This window comes from Ranitomeya variabilis, chromosome 2 (genome assembly GCF_051348905.1).
Source record: "Ranitomeya variabilis isolate aRanVar5 chromosome 2, aRanVar5.hap1, whole genome shotgun sequence".
NCBI lineage: Eukaryota > Metazoa > Chordata > Amphibia > Anura > Dendrobatidae > Ranitomeya > Ranitomeya variabilis.
Window position 1 is genome coordinate 878915562 of NC_135233.1, and position 12653 is coordinate 878928214.

The 12653-nt window shown below is 40.3% G+C and overlaps 1 protein-coding gene across 1 annotated transcript in view; it reads right to left on the bottom strand.

Moving 5' to 3' along the window:
- The window catches only part of LOC143808076 (putative cation-transporting ATPase 13A5), a 124244-nt gene extending 118393 nt beyond the window's left edge, over positions 1 to 5851 (bottom strand). The window contains exon 1 of the mRNA XM_077290333.1: positions 5743 to 5851. Within this exon, the coding sequence (XP_077146448.1) occupies positions 5743 to 5805 (63 nt within the window). The 5' untranslated portion in view covers positions 5806 to 5851. The remainder of the gene's footprint in view (positions 1 to 5742) is intronic.
- Between the last annotated feature and the right edge of the window lie 6802 nt (positions 5852 to 12653).

Here is a 12653-nt window from a genome sequence, read left to right on the forward strand (position 1 = left end):
ATAGCTGCCATTGGTTATGTCATGCATAAACCATTAAAATCATAATTTGTCATACTATAGAAGGGTTACATGAGGAAACTGTAGCGCATATTCTATATTGGACACACTCCCAAACGTTAAGCTCCTTTTCTAGGTATTGTCTTAATCCAACTTTATTCAATCATCCAATAATTAAATACTTACCCAAGGTGTGAGCAGCAAAGATAAAAAGATAATAGCTGTTTCATTCCTTGTTACCTTAGGGTACCGTCACACAGTACCATTTTAATCGCTACGACGGCACGATCCGTGACGTCGCAGCGATCGTATGATTATCGCTCCAGCGTCGTAGACTGCGGTCACACGTTGCAATCACGGCGCTGGAGCGATGCCGAAGTCCCCGGTAACCAGGGTAAACATCGGGTAACTAAGCGCAAGGCCGCGCTTAGTAACCCGATGTTTACCCTGGTTACCAGCGTAAACGTAAAAAAAACAAACAGTACATACTTACATTCCGGTGTCTGTCCCCGGCGTTCTGCTTCTCTCCACTGTGTAAGCGCCATAGCCGGAAAGCACAGCGGTGACGTCAGACGTCACCGCTGTGCTCGCTTTCCGGCTGGCAGACGCTCACAGTGCAGAGAAGCTGAGACGCCGGAGGACAGACACCGGAATGTAAGTATGTACTGTTTGTTTTTTTTACGGTTACGCTGGTAACCACGGTAAACATCGGGTTACTAAGCGCGGCCCTGCGCTTAGTTACCCGATGTTTACCCTGGTTACAAGCGAACACATCGCTGGATCGCTGTCACACACAACGATCCAGCGATGTCAGCGGGTGATCAAGCGACGAAAGAAAGTTCCATACGAGCTGCTACGACGTACGATTCTCAGCAGGATCCCTGATCGCTGCTGCGTGTCAGACACTGCGATATCGTAACGATATCGCTAGAACGTCACGAATCGTACCGTCGTAGCGATCAAAATGGTACTGTGTGACGGTACCCTTATACAACCTCGAAAGTGACTGAATTTCAGCACTATTCCGTACAATCTCTGTATTTCATATGTTTAAGATATCTGAGTTATTTAAGAAATGTATACCCTGATCTGGAAGGAAGATGAACGTAAGGTATTGAATGTTGACTATGAAAATTGTACATTCACACTGAAGGCATTAAAACTATGAATTAACACATGTGGAATTATATACTTAACAAAAAAGTGTGAAACAACTGAAATTATGTCTTATATTCTAGGTTCTTCAAAGTAGCCACCTTTTGCTTTGATGACCGCTTTGCACACTCTTGGCATTCTCTTGATGAGCTTCAAGAGGAAGTCACCGGGAAGGGTCCTCCAACAATCTTGAAGGAGTTCCAAGAGATGCTTAGCCCTTGTTGGCCTTTTTGCCTTCACTCTGAGGTCCAGCTCACCCCAAGCCATCTCGATTGGGTTCATGTCTGGTGACTGTGGAGGCCGGGTCATCTGGCGTAGCACCCCGTCACTCTCCTTCTTGGTCAAACATCCCTTACACAGCCTGGAGGTGTGTTTGGGGTCATTGTCCTGTTGAAAAATAAATGATGGTCCAACTAAATGCAAGCCAGATGGAATAGCATGGCGCTGCAAGATGTTGTGGTAGCCATGCTGGTTACGCAGTATGCCTTCAATTTTGAATAAATCCAGCAAAGCACCCCCACACCATCACACCTCCTCCTTCATGCTTCACGGTGGGAACCAGGCATGTAGAGCCCATCCGTTCACCTTTTCTGCGTCGCACAGAGACACGGTGGTTGGAACCAAATATCTCAAATTTGGACTCATCAGACCAAAGCACAGATTTCCACTGGTCTAACATCCATTCCTTGTGTTCTTTGGCTCAAACAAGTCTCTTCTGCTTGTTGCCTGTCCTTAGCAGTGGTTTCCTAGCAGCTATTTTACCATGAAGGCCTGCTGCACAAACTCTCCTATTAACAGTTGTTGTAGAGATGTGTCTGCTGCTAGAACTCTGTGTGGCATTGACCTGGTCTCTAATCTGAGATGCTGTTAACCTGCGATTTCTGAGGCTGGTGACTCAGATAAATTTATCCTCAGAAGCAGAGGTGACTCTTGGTCTTCCTTTCCTGGGGCGGTCCTCATTTGAGCGCTTGATGATTTTTGCCACTGCACTTGGGGACACTTTCAAAGTTTTCCCAATTTTTCAGACTGACTGACCTTCATTTCTTAAAGTAATGATGGCTACTCATTTTTCTTTGCTTAGCTGCTTTTTTCTTGCCATAATACAAATTATAACAGTCTATTCAGTAGGACTATCAGCTGTGTATCCACCAGATTTCTGCATAGCACAACTGATGGTCCCAACACCATTTATAAGGCAAGAAATCCCACTTATTAAACCTGACAGGGCATACCTGTGAATTGAAAACCATTCCCGGTGACTACCTCTTGAAGCTCATCAAGAGAATGCCAAGAGTGTGCAATGCAGTCATCAAAGCAAAAGGTGGCTACTTTAAAGATCCTAGAATAGAAGACATAATTTCAGTTGTTTCACACTTTTTTGTTAAGTATGTAATTCTACATTTGTTAATTCATAGTTTTGATGCCTTCAGTGTGAATGTACAATTTTCATAGTCATGGAGATACAGAGAAATCTTTAAGTGAGAAGGTGTGTCCAAACTTTTGGTCTGTACTGTATATATATATATATATATATATATATATATATATATATATATATATATATATATATATGTGAATTACAAGACAAAAAGTAATATGGTGCACTTAAATGGAGCTTTCAGTCCAATTTGTAGGCACCATGCAATAGAGCAGGAGGAGCTGAGCAGATTGATATATAGCTTTGTGAGTAAAGATTCAGCATAAACTGTGTTTTCATCATTTAAACCCCTAATCTTTCTAGGATTTTTGTCCCAGTGGGCGGTCCTGTCAGTGACTGACATCTTTCTTTCAATAAAGATGTATACAGAGGTAGCTGTCAGTCACTGATAGGACTGCCCACTGGACCAAAATCCCAGAAAGAGCAGAGAATTAACCCCTTCACAACCTTGGGGTTTTCTGTTTTTTGCCTTTTCGTTTTTTGCTCCCTTCATTCCATTAAAACATAACTTTTTTATTTTTATGTCAATATGGCGGCGTGAGGGCTAGTTTTTTGTGTAACTAGTTGTACTTTTGAACGACACCATTGGTTATACTTTATAGTGCAGTGAAATTGCAGAAAAAGTGCAATTCCACAATTTTTTTTTGTGTTTTTTTTTACTATGTTCACCATGTTAAATGCCGCTGTTGGAGATTGACAGTGGCATTTATCATATTAACAGCTGCAGATGGATTGCAATTCCACCCACGAATGTTAGGGGCTGCATTTACACGAGCTATGATGTTTATATATATTTCACAGGTAATGAAGTGGTTAAATTATTAAAACGCAAATAAACTTTACTCTCAAAGCTATCTATCAATCTGCTCAAATGCCACTTGTCTGGAATATGGTACCAGCAGATTGGGACACATTTTCCTAGTTCCTTTTAAGCACAACCTCCTTCTATTTGATAAGCATTAGTGATGAGTGAGTGTACTGGTTGCTCAGGTTTTCCCCAGCACGCTCGGGTGGTCTCCAAGTGTTTGTAAGTAACTGCTCGGAGATTTAGTTTTCATCTCCTCAGCTGAATGATTTACAGCTACTACCCAGCCTGAGTACATGGGGGGTTGCCTAGTTGCTATGGAATCTCCACATGTAATCAAGCTGGCTAGTAGCTGTAAATCATTCAGCTGCCCCGATGAAAACTAAATCTCTGGCAGATGTTCGGTTCGCTATTATTTCCTGTCCCAGTTTCTTCACGCATCATGAGTCGTTCTCATAGAAGTGCTCCTTGTATTCTTTTCATCTTTCCTTGATCTGTTCTACTTATAACATTCATAAACTAACTTCTCAGCATAGTCAAACTACTCACATGCTACATAATGCAAATGCCATTACATAGGATGTAATAGGACATTGTACAACAGATGGCAATTATCAGGTTATATTCAAAAGCATGTAATCTAGATGTAATATATGAAAGAGAGAGTGCTTCTAACATTAGAGAATGATCAATAATAGAGATGAACGGTCGAAATTTGAATTTGTCAGCTTCTCCGAATAAATTCTCGGCAAATCGCAATACTGTAAAGAGTCTAATTGCCTTGAAAATACCTGCGTAGCACTACTAGGCCTAACTGAAGCCCCCTAGGCTTATATTGAATCATTTTTGAACATTTTAATGCAAACACAGACTTAGTAATGTCCAAGTCACCTCAATTTATTGGACTTTGGGAAAACAGAAAGTAACCAACACTGCAATTCAGATGGCGTGTACATTTCTAATATAGGACTATTACTAGAAAGCGAACAAAAAAAATGTACATCTATTTTTTACAGCACATCCCTTTTATGAGATAGACAATTGTGCTGAAATTTCTTGATTATGGAGGGTTTTCTTTTGATTTTTAAAAATATCTTATAGAGTAGCTTGACAATGTCACAATTTAGGAAGCTTTGGTTTCATGATTTTTATTTAGAAGTAAAATTAGAACAGAGGGTATTAAAAATCCACTCATTATTTGCCTTGCAAAAAATAAAAAATGCTGTTATAAAGGGATCTTACTGCAGTATATCATTAAATTCACACTGAGTTACTATGCAGTTACAGCACCTCCTTATATGACTTGAATCTTTGGATTACTATTCACAGACTTAGACTACAGCTACTATTCAATGTGCATTAGCAGTGCAGTAGCACACCAGAATAAGAGTAAACATTTTTCTATGCCTATCTTGAATGAGATATGTGCTTTGAACTTTTCTGCACTGTAAGATCCTAAAATGTATGCCTTGGTCAGTCCTCATCTTTTATATTGGCTGTGATAGTCCCCCTGATTAGCTGCACTAGACCATGGGATGAGATAGCCGCAAGGCATTAAGGGAGTGCATGATTGTGCCTGACGTTATTAGCCTGCTCACTGAGTCTTCAGCAGTTTATGAAATGTTGGGGGCATTACATTATTTATTTTGCAATGCTCACAATTCAAAGAGCAAAGTGTTCAACTTCATGGAGATCTGCATATTTGAGGAAATTTGACTCAAAGTCAATCCTCCGAGGAATGCTCCATTCATCTTTAGTCAAGAATTTTGCAGACTTTATTGTGTGTGAGGGCTGTACTAATACGAGTCTCTGGTAAATGGATAAACTTCATTTTTCTCATCACTGCTGAGACATATAATGTATATATTACTTATGTCATTATACAGATTCTCTATCACATTGATTAAAGATCTCTTAAAAATTGGTTGCAAAGATTAATTACTGAAAATTGAATTCCTGCGATAATTGGCCTTGACATGTTCATTCCATGCAAATCACAAAGTGATTGAATTGTTTTGCTTAAAGTCACTTTAAGATTTATATATATACTGTATATAATGTCTGCAGCTAAAATCTCCAAACATGTTAGCATATCTCATATAAAAATATAGAATGACATTTAATTACATTTTCTAAATTCAATGTTACTAATTTATTTGTGTGTGACGATTAAATAAGCAATAACAGTTCAGATAATATGAGTAAATTTCTACTACAAGGGGATATGGGTCATGTAAATTGTTGTTAATATAATACTGATATATTACTATGATATTATAAATACATTTATATAATAATTTAATACTACAAAATGTAGAATAAATATTACATAAAATACACTGCTCACCATTTCATTCTCTTCTCCTTCATTAATTATCGCACGGTGATTTTGAGGCTCTTTAGACTTCATGTTTTAAGTTTAAAGTCACTTCTTTTGCTTTGTAGCTCAAAGAATGTTCCTATGTAGTTATCAGGATTCTTATATATACTATGACATATCATCACTAGTTTAGTATAAACACCTATTATTGTGTTTAAGCACACCTCCTTATTATTTCTACAGCTGTAATTACTGATAAGTTCAGGGAAATTACTTTCATAATATCAGTATTTATATAGTAGTTGATGCCAAACCTGCAGCAGCTATGCAGCCCACACATTATGCATGCAAATCAATACCTAGTAATGCTCCTTATCCCACTTACTTAAATAGGTTGTCAGATACCTACAATGCCTTTTATGAATATCTATCTTTAAGTCGTAAGACTCGTAACCACTTTTGAAATTTGATCTATTATAAAATTCACTATAAAATTTCCCAAGAAAACTATTTCTTATATGGGCTTTCTTTTCCATTTTTAAGCAACGTTTTGCTTCAGGGGGGGCTCAAATGGGACGTCACAAAAGGATGGCTCCACAGTCACTTCCCAGCAGCTTTTATTACCCTTCTTGAAACATGACGGCCTCAGCTTCTGTCTCTGCCTTCCCATGATGACATCCCACATTTTAGTCGCCACCACACTTCTGTCGCCACTGCCATATTACCGGTTTCTTAAACAACCACCTCCTTCTCTAAAATGAATCATTATCAGAGGGCACTAACAGAAGTAGGGTGAGTGACACCAATGCTTCCCTACAGCTTCAATCACTGCCATGAAATGAATCATCATCGATCAGCAGTGCTGGTGTCATGTATCCTGTATCTATCATAGCCCCCTGATAATGATTCATTTTAGGGCGGTAATAGAAGCTCTGATGCAGCACTGTGATCACTCACCCTGCTTCTATCACCGCCCCCTGGTGATGATTTGTTTCAGAGAAAGAAGCAGTGGTGCCAGAAACGGGTACTTTGGCAGTGGAAACAGAAGTGTGGCATAGATTATTGGAGACTGAAGTTGAGATGTTGAGGGAGGCAGCAAAAGAAGCACCAGTCATTTCACCATCACCCCCCATCCACCCCAAAAAACTGGATGCCATTAGGGGATGTGAGTCACAAAGATTGTGGTAAGTGACCCCAGTGGTCCCCGATGATGAAGTTCTGTTCCGGGGGGGGGGGGGCAGAGGATGTGATAGAAGCTTCAGAAAAGTTGCTACAAAGGCCCCTGTATCAGACTCCCCTCAAATGTAACGTCACAACAGTTAAAGAAAAAGAATCACATATAGGAATTAGTTGTATTTAGAGAAGAGTTGAGAATTTTATGATAAAGCAAAAGACAAAATTGGTTAGTGCTTAAAGATAAGTGTTTAGAGTGGCATGTAAAAGTTTAGGCAGACATGGTCAAAGTTATTGTTATTGTGAACAACTAAGCAAGTTGAAAATTAAATGATTTCTAAAAGAGCTAAAATTAAAGATGACACACTTACTTTGTATTTTATGCAAAAAAAAAATAGATATTTATGTATATTTTCAACTTTTAGATCTTAACATTTTCAAAAAGGAAAATGGGCCTATGCAAAACTTAGGGCTTCCTGCATGGTTAGTACAAAAAAAAAAATTACTGAACGCAGCAAATACTATGCATCAACTTCGAAAGGAATATAGATTAACCACTATGTGGAATAAGTGACATATATTTGCTAAGTGGATGAATGGTACACTATTCGGAAGATTGATGGAAACCAAAGATAGAACTCCGAACTTATGATCTAAAAAGGAAAAATGTGGAACAATTGGTGTAAACATAAAAATACCTTTACACTACTACATGGTAGCAGTACAAGCAAGAAATGTGCCCGCACTTAAAAAAGGGACAATAATAAATCCAGAAGTAAAAACATACAATAAAGAAATAACAACGAACCACTAGTTAATAAAATGAGTCTGACCATATAGGTCTAATTATAAATGTCACAATGAGCTATATAAGCTTTTATTAGGTACAGACTCATTAAAGATATGTGCCCACTGCCCGAGGGAGGGGAGGAAAATTATTCTTCAGAGGAATTTTCCATATATTGCACAGATGTTGAAATCTTTACCTGAGGAATATGTGTGGTTGTGGCAATATGTGAAAAAACAGGAAGGAGATATGATGGATAAAAGTGTGTCAAGGGAATATATATAAGGGTATATGGAATATAAATATGGCTTTCTAATGTTTCCCAAAAATTGTCTGTCCATGATTTTTTTGATAAGCCATCCAAATTTTTTTTAAATAAATCTGATATGGGTCATTTGGATGTTTTGTGCTGTTATCATGATTTAAAAAGAGAAACCACAGTAGTTTGACAATAAATGGCTTCACCCAACCACTAACCATGAGTGGAGAAAAAGTTTTGGTGTTATCATTCATATTCTCTGAAAAAAGGCAGAGAAAGCAAAAATTCTGCCTGGGTATGTAAACTTTTGAGCACAACTGTAGATAGTATATATATATAGTGGGTACGGAAAGTATACAGACCCCTTTAAAGTTTTCACTCTTTGTTTCATTGCAGCCTTTTGGTAAATTCAAAAAAGTTCATGTTAGGCGTCGGGATTTTTTCGCTGTGAGATTCGCGAACCCTAACAGTATATTAGCAACAGGGTCTGGCTAGCAATGGCGGATGATCAGCATCTTCAGCGGTATATCCAGCAGATTGAGAGCATGTTGACCACTGTTGAGCAGGCGTCTTCAGCTGTGGATATTGCCGCAATGGTATATGAGGCTGTGGCCGCTGATATAGCTAGGGGGCGCTGTTTGTTCTCCCCAGAATGTACATGCAGACGGATGAAGTCCATAGGTGTGCATGAGAGTCATGGATTTCCGGTCCGGGTTTTCCATGTGGCTGAAGGCCACAGGTTTGTGTATGTTTAAAAACCCTGCAGTAAGGGGTATGGGTGTGTCAGGTCGTGTCAGGTTTGCGAGGTGCATGTCTGTGTCAGTCCGGTGTGTGCTGGTCTGCCGAGTGCATGGAGGCACAGGCCAGCAGAGCCAGCACCCAGGGCAGCTGAATAGCCTGGCACCCGCAGCGTACACAGAGATGCAAGTCGTCCATGGTACTGGTCTCGGATGTGGACAGTCCTGTGCCCGGAGGTGGAAGTCCTGTGCCCGAAAGAGGACTAGCATGAGCAAAGATTGCAAACAGGTGGATATGGTGCCCGGCTGCTATCCGGAGGATATCCTGAACTGTGTACGACTGTGTGAGTAAAGAGTCTGTAAAGAGACTGTGATACAGCGATGCAGGACACCCACGAGAACTAGTCAGAGGAGGGCTGGCGTGTGTAGTGTCTGCAACATATGAGGCTGTGTGTATGGAGACGTATAGAGACTGTGAGATGGCGTGCGGTCGCCCAGGGAAACTGGACAAGGGAAGTCTGGCCTGTTTAGAGATCGCAAATCTAAAGCCATGTGATATGTATTGCTCTGAACTGGTGTAAACTGGTCACTGATAATATCCACTGAAGTTATGTGCATTTATGTGAATTGGGCTTTAATGCTGTGAAGAAACACATTAAAAGAGACTTTTGTGTTTGAATTTGAGGGTTACTGCCTCTTCACTGCGTACGATGCTACTGCAGCCTTACAGGTAGCACAAGCAGCCGCCGAAGCCGCTACTAAGGTTACTAACAGTTCATTTTTTCTCATTAATGTACACTCTGCACCCCCATCTTGACTGAAAAAAATCAGAAATGTAGAAATTATTGCAAATTTATTAAAAAGAAAAGCTTAAATTTTACATGGTCATAAGTATTCAGACCCTTTCCTCAGTATTTAGTAGAAGCACCCTTATGAGCTAGTACAGCCATGAGTATTCTTGGGAATGATGCAATGAGTTTTTCTCACCGGGATTTGGGGATCCTTTACCATTTTTCCTTGCAGATCCTCTCTAGTTCCTTCAGGTTGAATGGTGAACGTTGGTGGACAGCTACTTCCTCTCCAGAGATGCTCAATTGGGTTTAGGTAATTCTGTCTCCTCCAAACATGACAAGTTTTGTTTCTACCAAACAGTTCTACTTTTGTTTCTTCAGACCATAAGACATTCTCCCAACACTCTTCTGGATAATTCAAATGCTCTCTAGAAAACTTCAAACGGGCCCGGACATGTACTGGCTTAAGCAGTGGCACACGTCTGGCACTGCAGAATCTGAGTCGCTGGTGGCGTAGTGTGTTACTGATGCCTTTGTTACGGGGGTCCCAGCTCTATGCAGGTCATTCACTAGGTCCCCCAGTGTGGTTCTGGGATTTTTGCTCACCTTTCTTGTGATAACTTTTAGCCCAAGGCATGAGATTTTGCGTGGAGCTCCAGATTGAGGGAGATTATCAGTGGTCTTGTATTTCTTCCATTTTCTTATTATTGCTCCTACAGTTGATTTCATCACACGAAGCTGCTTGCCTATTGCAGATTCACTCTTCCCAGCCTTTTGCAGGGCTACAATTTTGCTTCTGGTGTCCTTCGACAGCTCTTTGGTCTTCACCATAGTGGAGTTTGGAGTGTGATTGTTTGAGGTTGTGGACAGGTGTCTTTTATTCCGATAACAAGTTCACACAAGTGCCATTATTACAGGTAATGAGTGGAGGACAGAGGAGCCTCTTAAAGAAGAAGTTACGGATCTGTGAGAGCTAGAAATCTTGCATGTTTTTAGGTGACCAAATACTTATTTTCCACCATAATTTGCAAAATAAATCGTGCCACATCAGACAAGGTGATTTTCTCAATTTGTTTTCTCATTTTGACTCTCATAGTTGTGGTCTACCTATGATGTAAATTACAGGCCTCTCTTGAAATGGGAGAACTTGCAAAATTGGTGGCTGAATAAATACTTTCTTACCCCACTGTGTACATACATACTGTATATATATATATATATATATATATATATATATATATATATATATATATATATATATATTCTAGCTGATGATCCCAGCGTTGCCCAGGCATAGTAACTATCTGTGGTTAGTTATAACAAATTATAATGATTATCCTCCATCCCATAGTCCCGTGCCCATATACCCATCATACACAAATTCCGTCCCATGCCCATATACCCATCATACATATCCTCCATCCCATAGTCCCGTGCCCATATATACCCATTATGACATCATCTTCACCATGGCAACCATTCTGATGTCATTGTCGCCATGGCAACCTATTATGACATCATCACCATGGCAACTATTATGACATAACCGTCACCATTGCAACCTATTATGACATCATCGTCGCCATGGCAACCACTGTGACATCATCGTCGATACGCACATACCTACACACATACACTCATTTTTATATCTATAGATGCTGCCCCAGCCCTTATATACAGTATAATGCTGCCCCAACCCCTATATACAGTATAATGCTGCCACAGCTGCTATGTACAGTATAATGCTGCCCCAGCCCCTATATACAGTGTAATGCTGCCCCAGCCCCTATATACAGTATAGATACATACATAGCTGAACAGCCCGGCGTTGCCCTGGCATAGTAACTAATGGTGGTTAGTTCTAACAAATTATGATGATTATCCTCCATCCCATAGTCCCATGCCCATATACCCATCATGCATATCCTCCATCTCATAGTCCTGTGCCGATATACCCATCAAACACATCCTCCATCCCATAGCCCCATGCCCATATACCCATCATACACATCCTCCATCCCATAGTCCCGTGCCCATATACCCATCATACACATCTTCCATCCCATAGTCCCGTGCCCTTATACCCATCATACACATCCTCCATCCCAAAGTCCCATGCACATATACCCATCATAAATATCCTCCATCCCATAGTCCCATACCCATATACCCATCACACATCCTCCATCCCATAGTCCAATGCCCATATTCCCATCATGCATATCCTCAATCACAAAGTCCCATGGCCATATACCCATCATGCATATCCTCCATCCCATAGTCCCGTGCCCTTATACCCATCACCATCCTTCATCCCATAGGTCTGTGCCAATATATAGCCATTATGACATCATCTTCACCATGGCAACCATTCTGACATCATTGTCACTATGGCAACCTATTATGACAACATCATCACCATGACAACCATTATGACATAATCGTCACCATTGCAACCTATTATGACATCATCGTCACCTTGGCAACTATTATGACATAACCATCACCATTGCAACCTATTATGACATCATTGTCACCATGGCAACCATTATGACATCATCGCCATGGCAACTATTATGACATAATCATCGATACACACAAACACTCATTTTGTTGCCTATATTAACCAATCAAAGCTCAGACTAATTAACTGTAGCAAAGTAGAAGCTGAGTTTTGATTGGTGGCTATTGGCAGCCTGATAAATCCCTAGCGAACAGGAAGCCGTCCCCCCTGGCAGTATATATTAGCTCACACATACACATAATAGACAGGTCATGTGACTGACAGCTGCCATATTTCCTATATGGTACATTTGTTGCTCTTGTAGTTTGTCAGCTTATAATCAGATTTTTATTTTTGAAGGATAATACCAGACTTGTGTCTGTTTTAGGGTGAGTTTCATGTGTCAAGTTGTGTGTGTGGAGTTGCGTGTGGCGATATGTGTGTAGCGACTTTTGTGAGTTGAGTTTTTTGTGGCGACATGCGTGTAGGAACTTTTTGTGTGTTGAGTTGCATGTAACAGGTTAGTGTAGCAAGTTGTGTGCAGCAAGTTTTGCGCATGGCGAGTTTTGCACGTGGCGAGTTCTATGTGTGGTGCGCTTTTAGTATGTGCAAGTTTTGTGTGAGGCAACTTTTGCATGTGTTGCAACTTTTGTGCATGTGGCAATTTTTCTGCCTGTGCAAGTTTTGC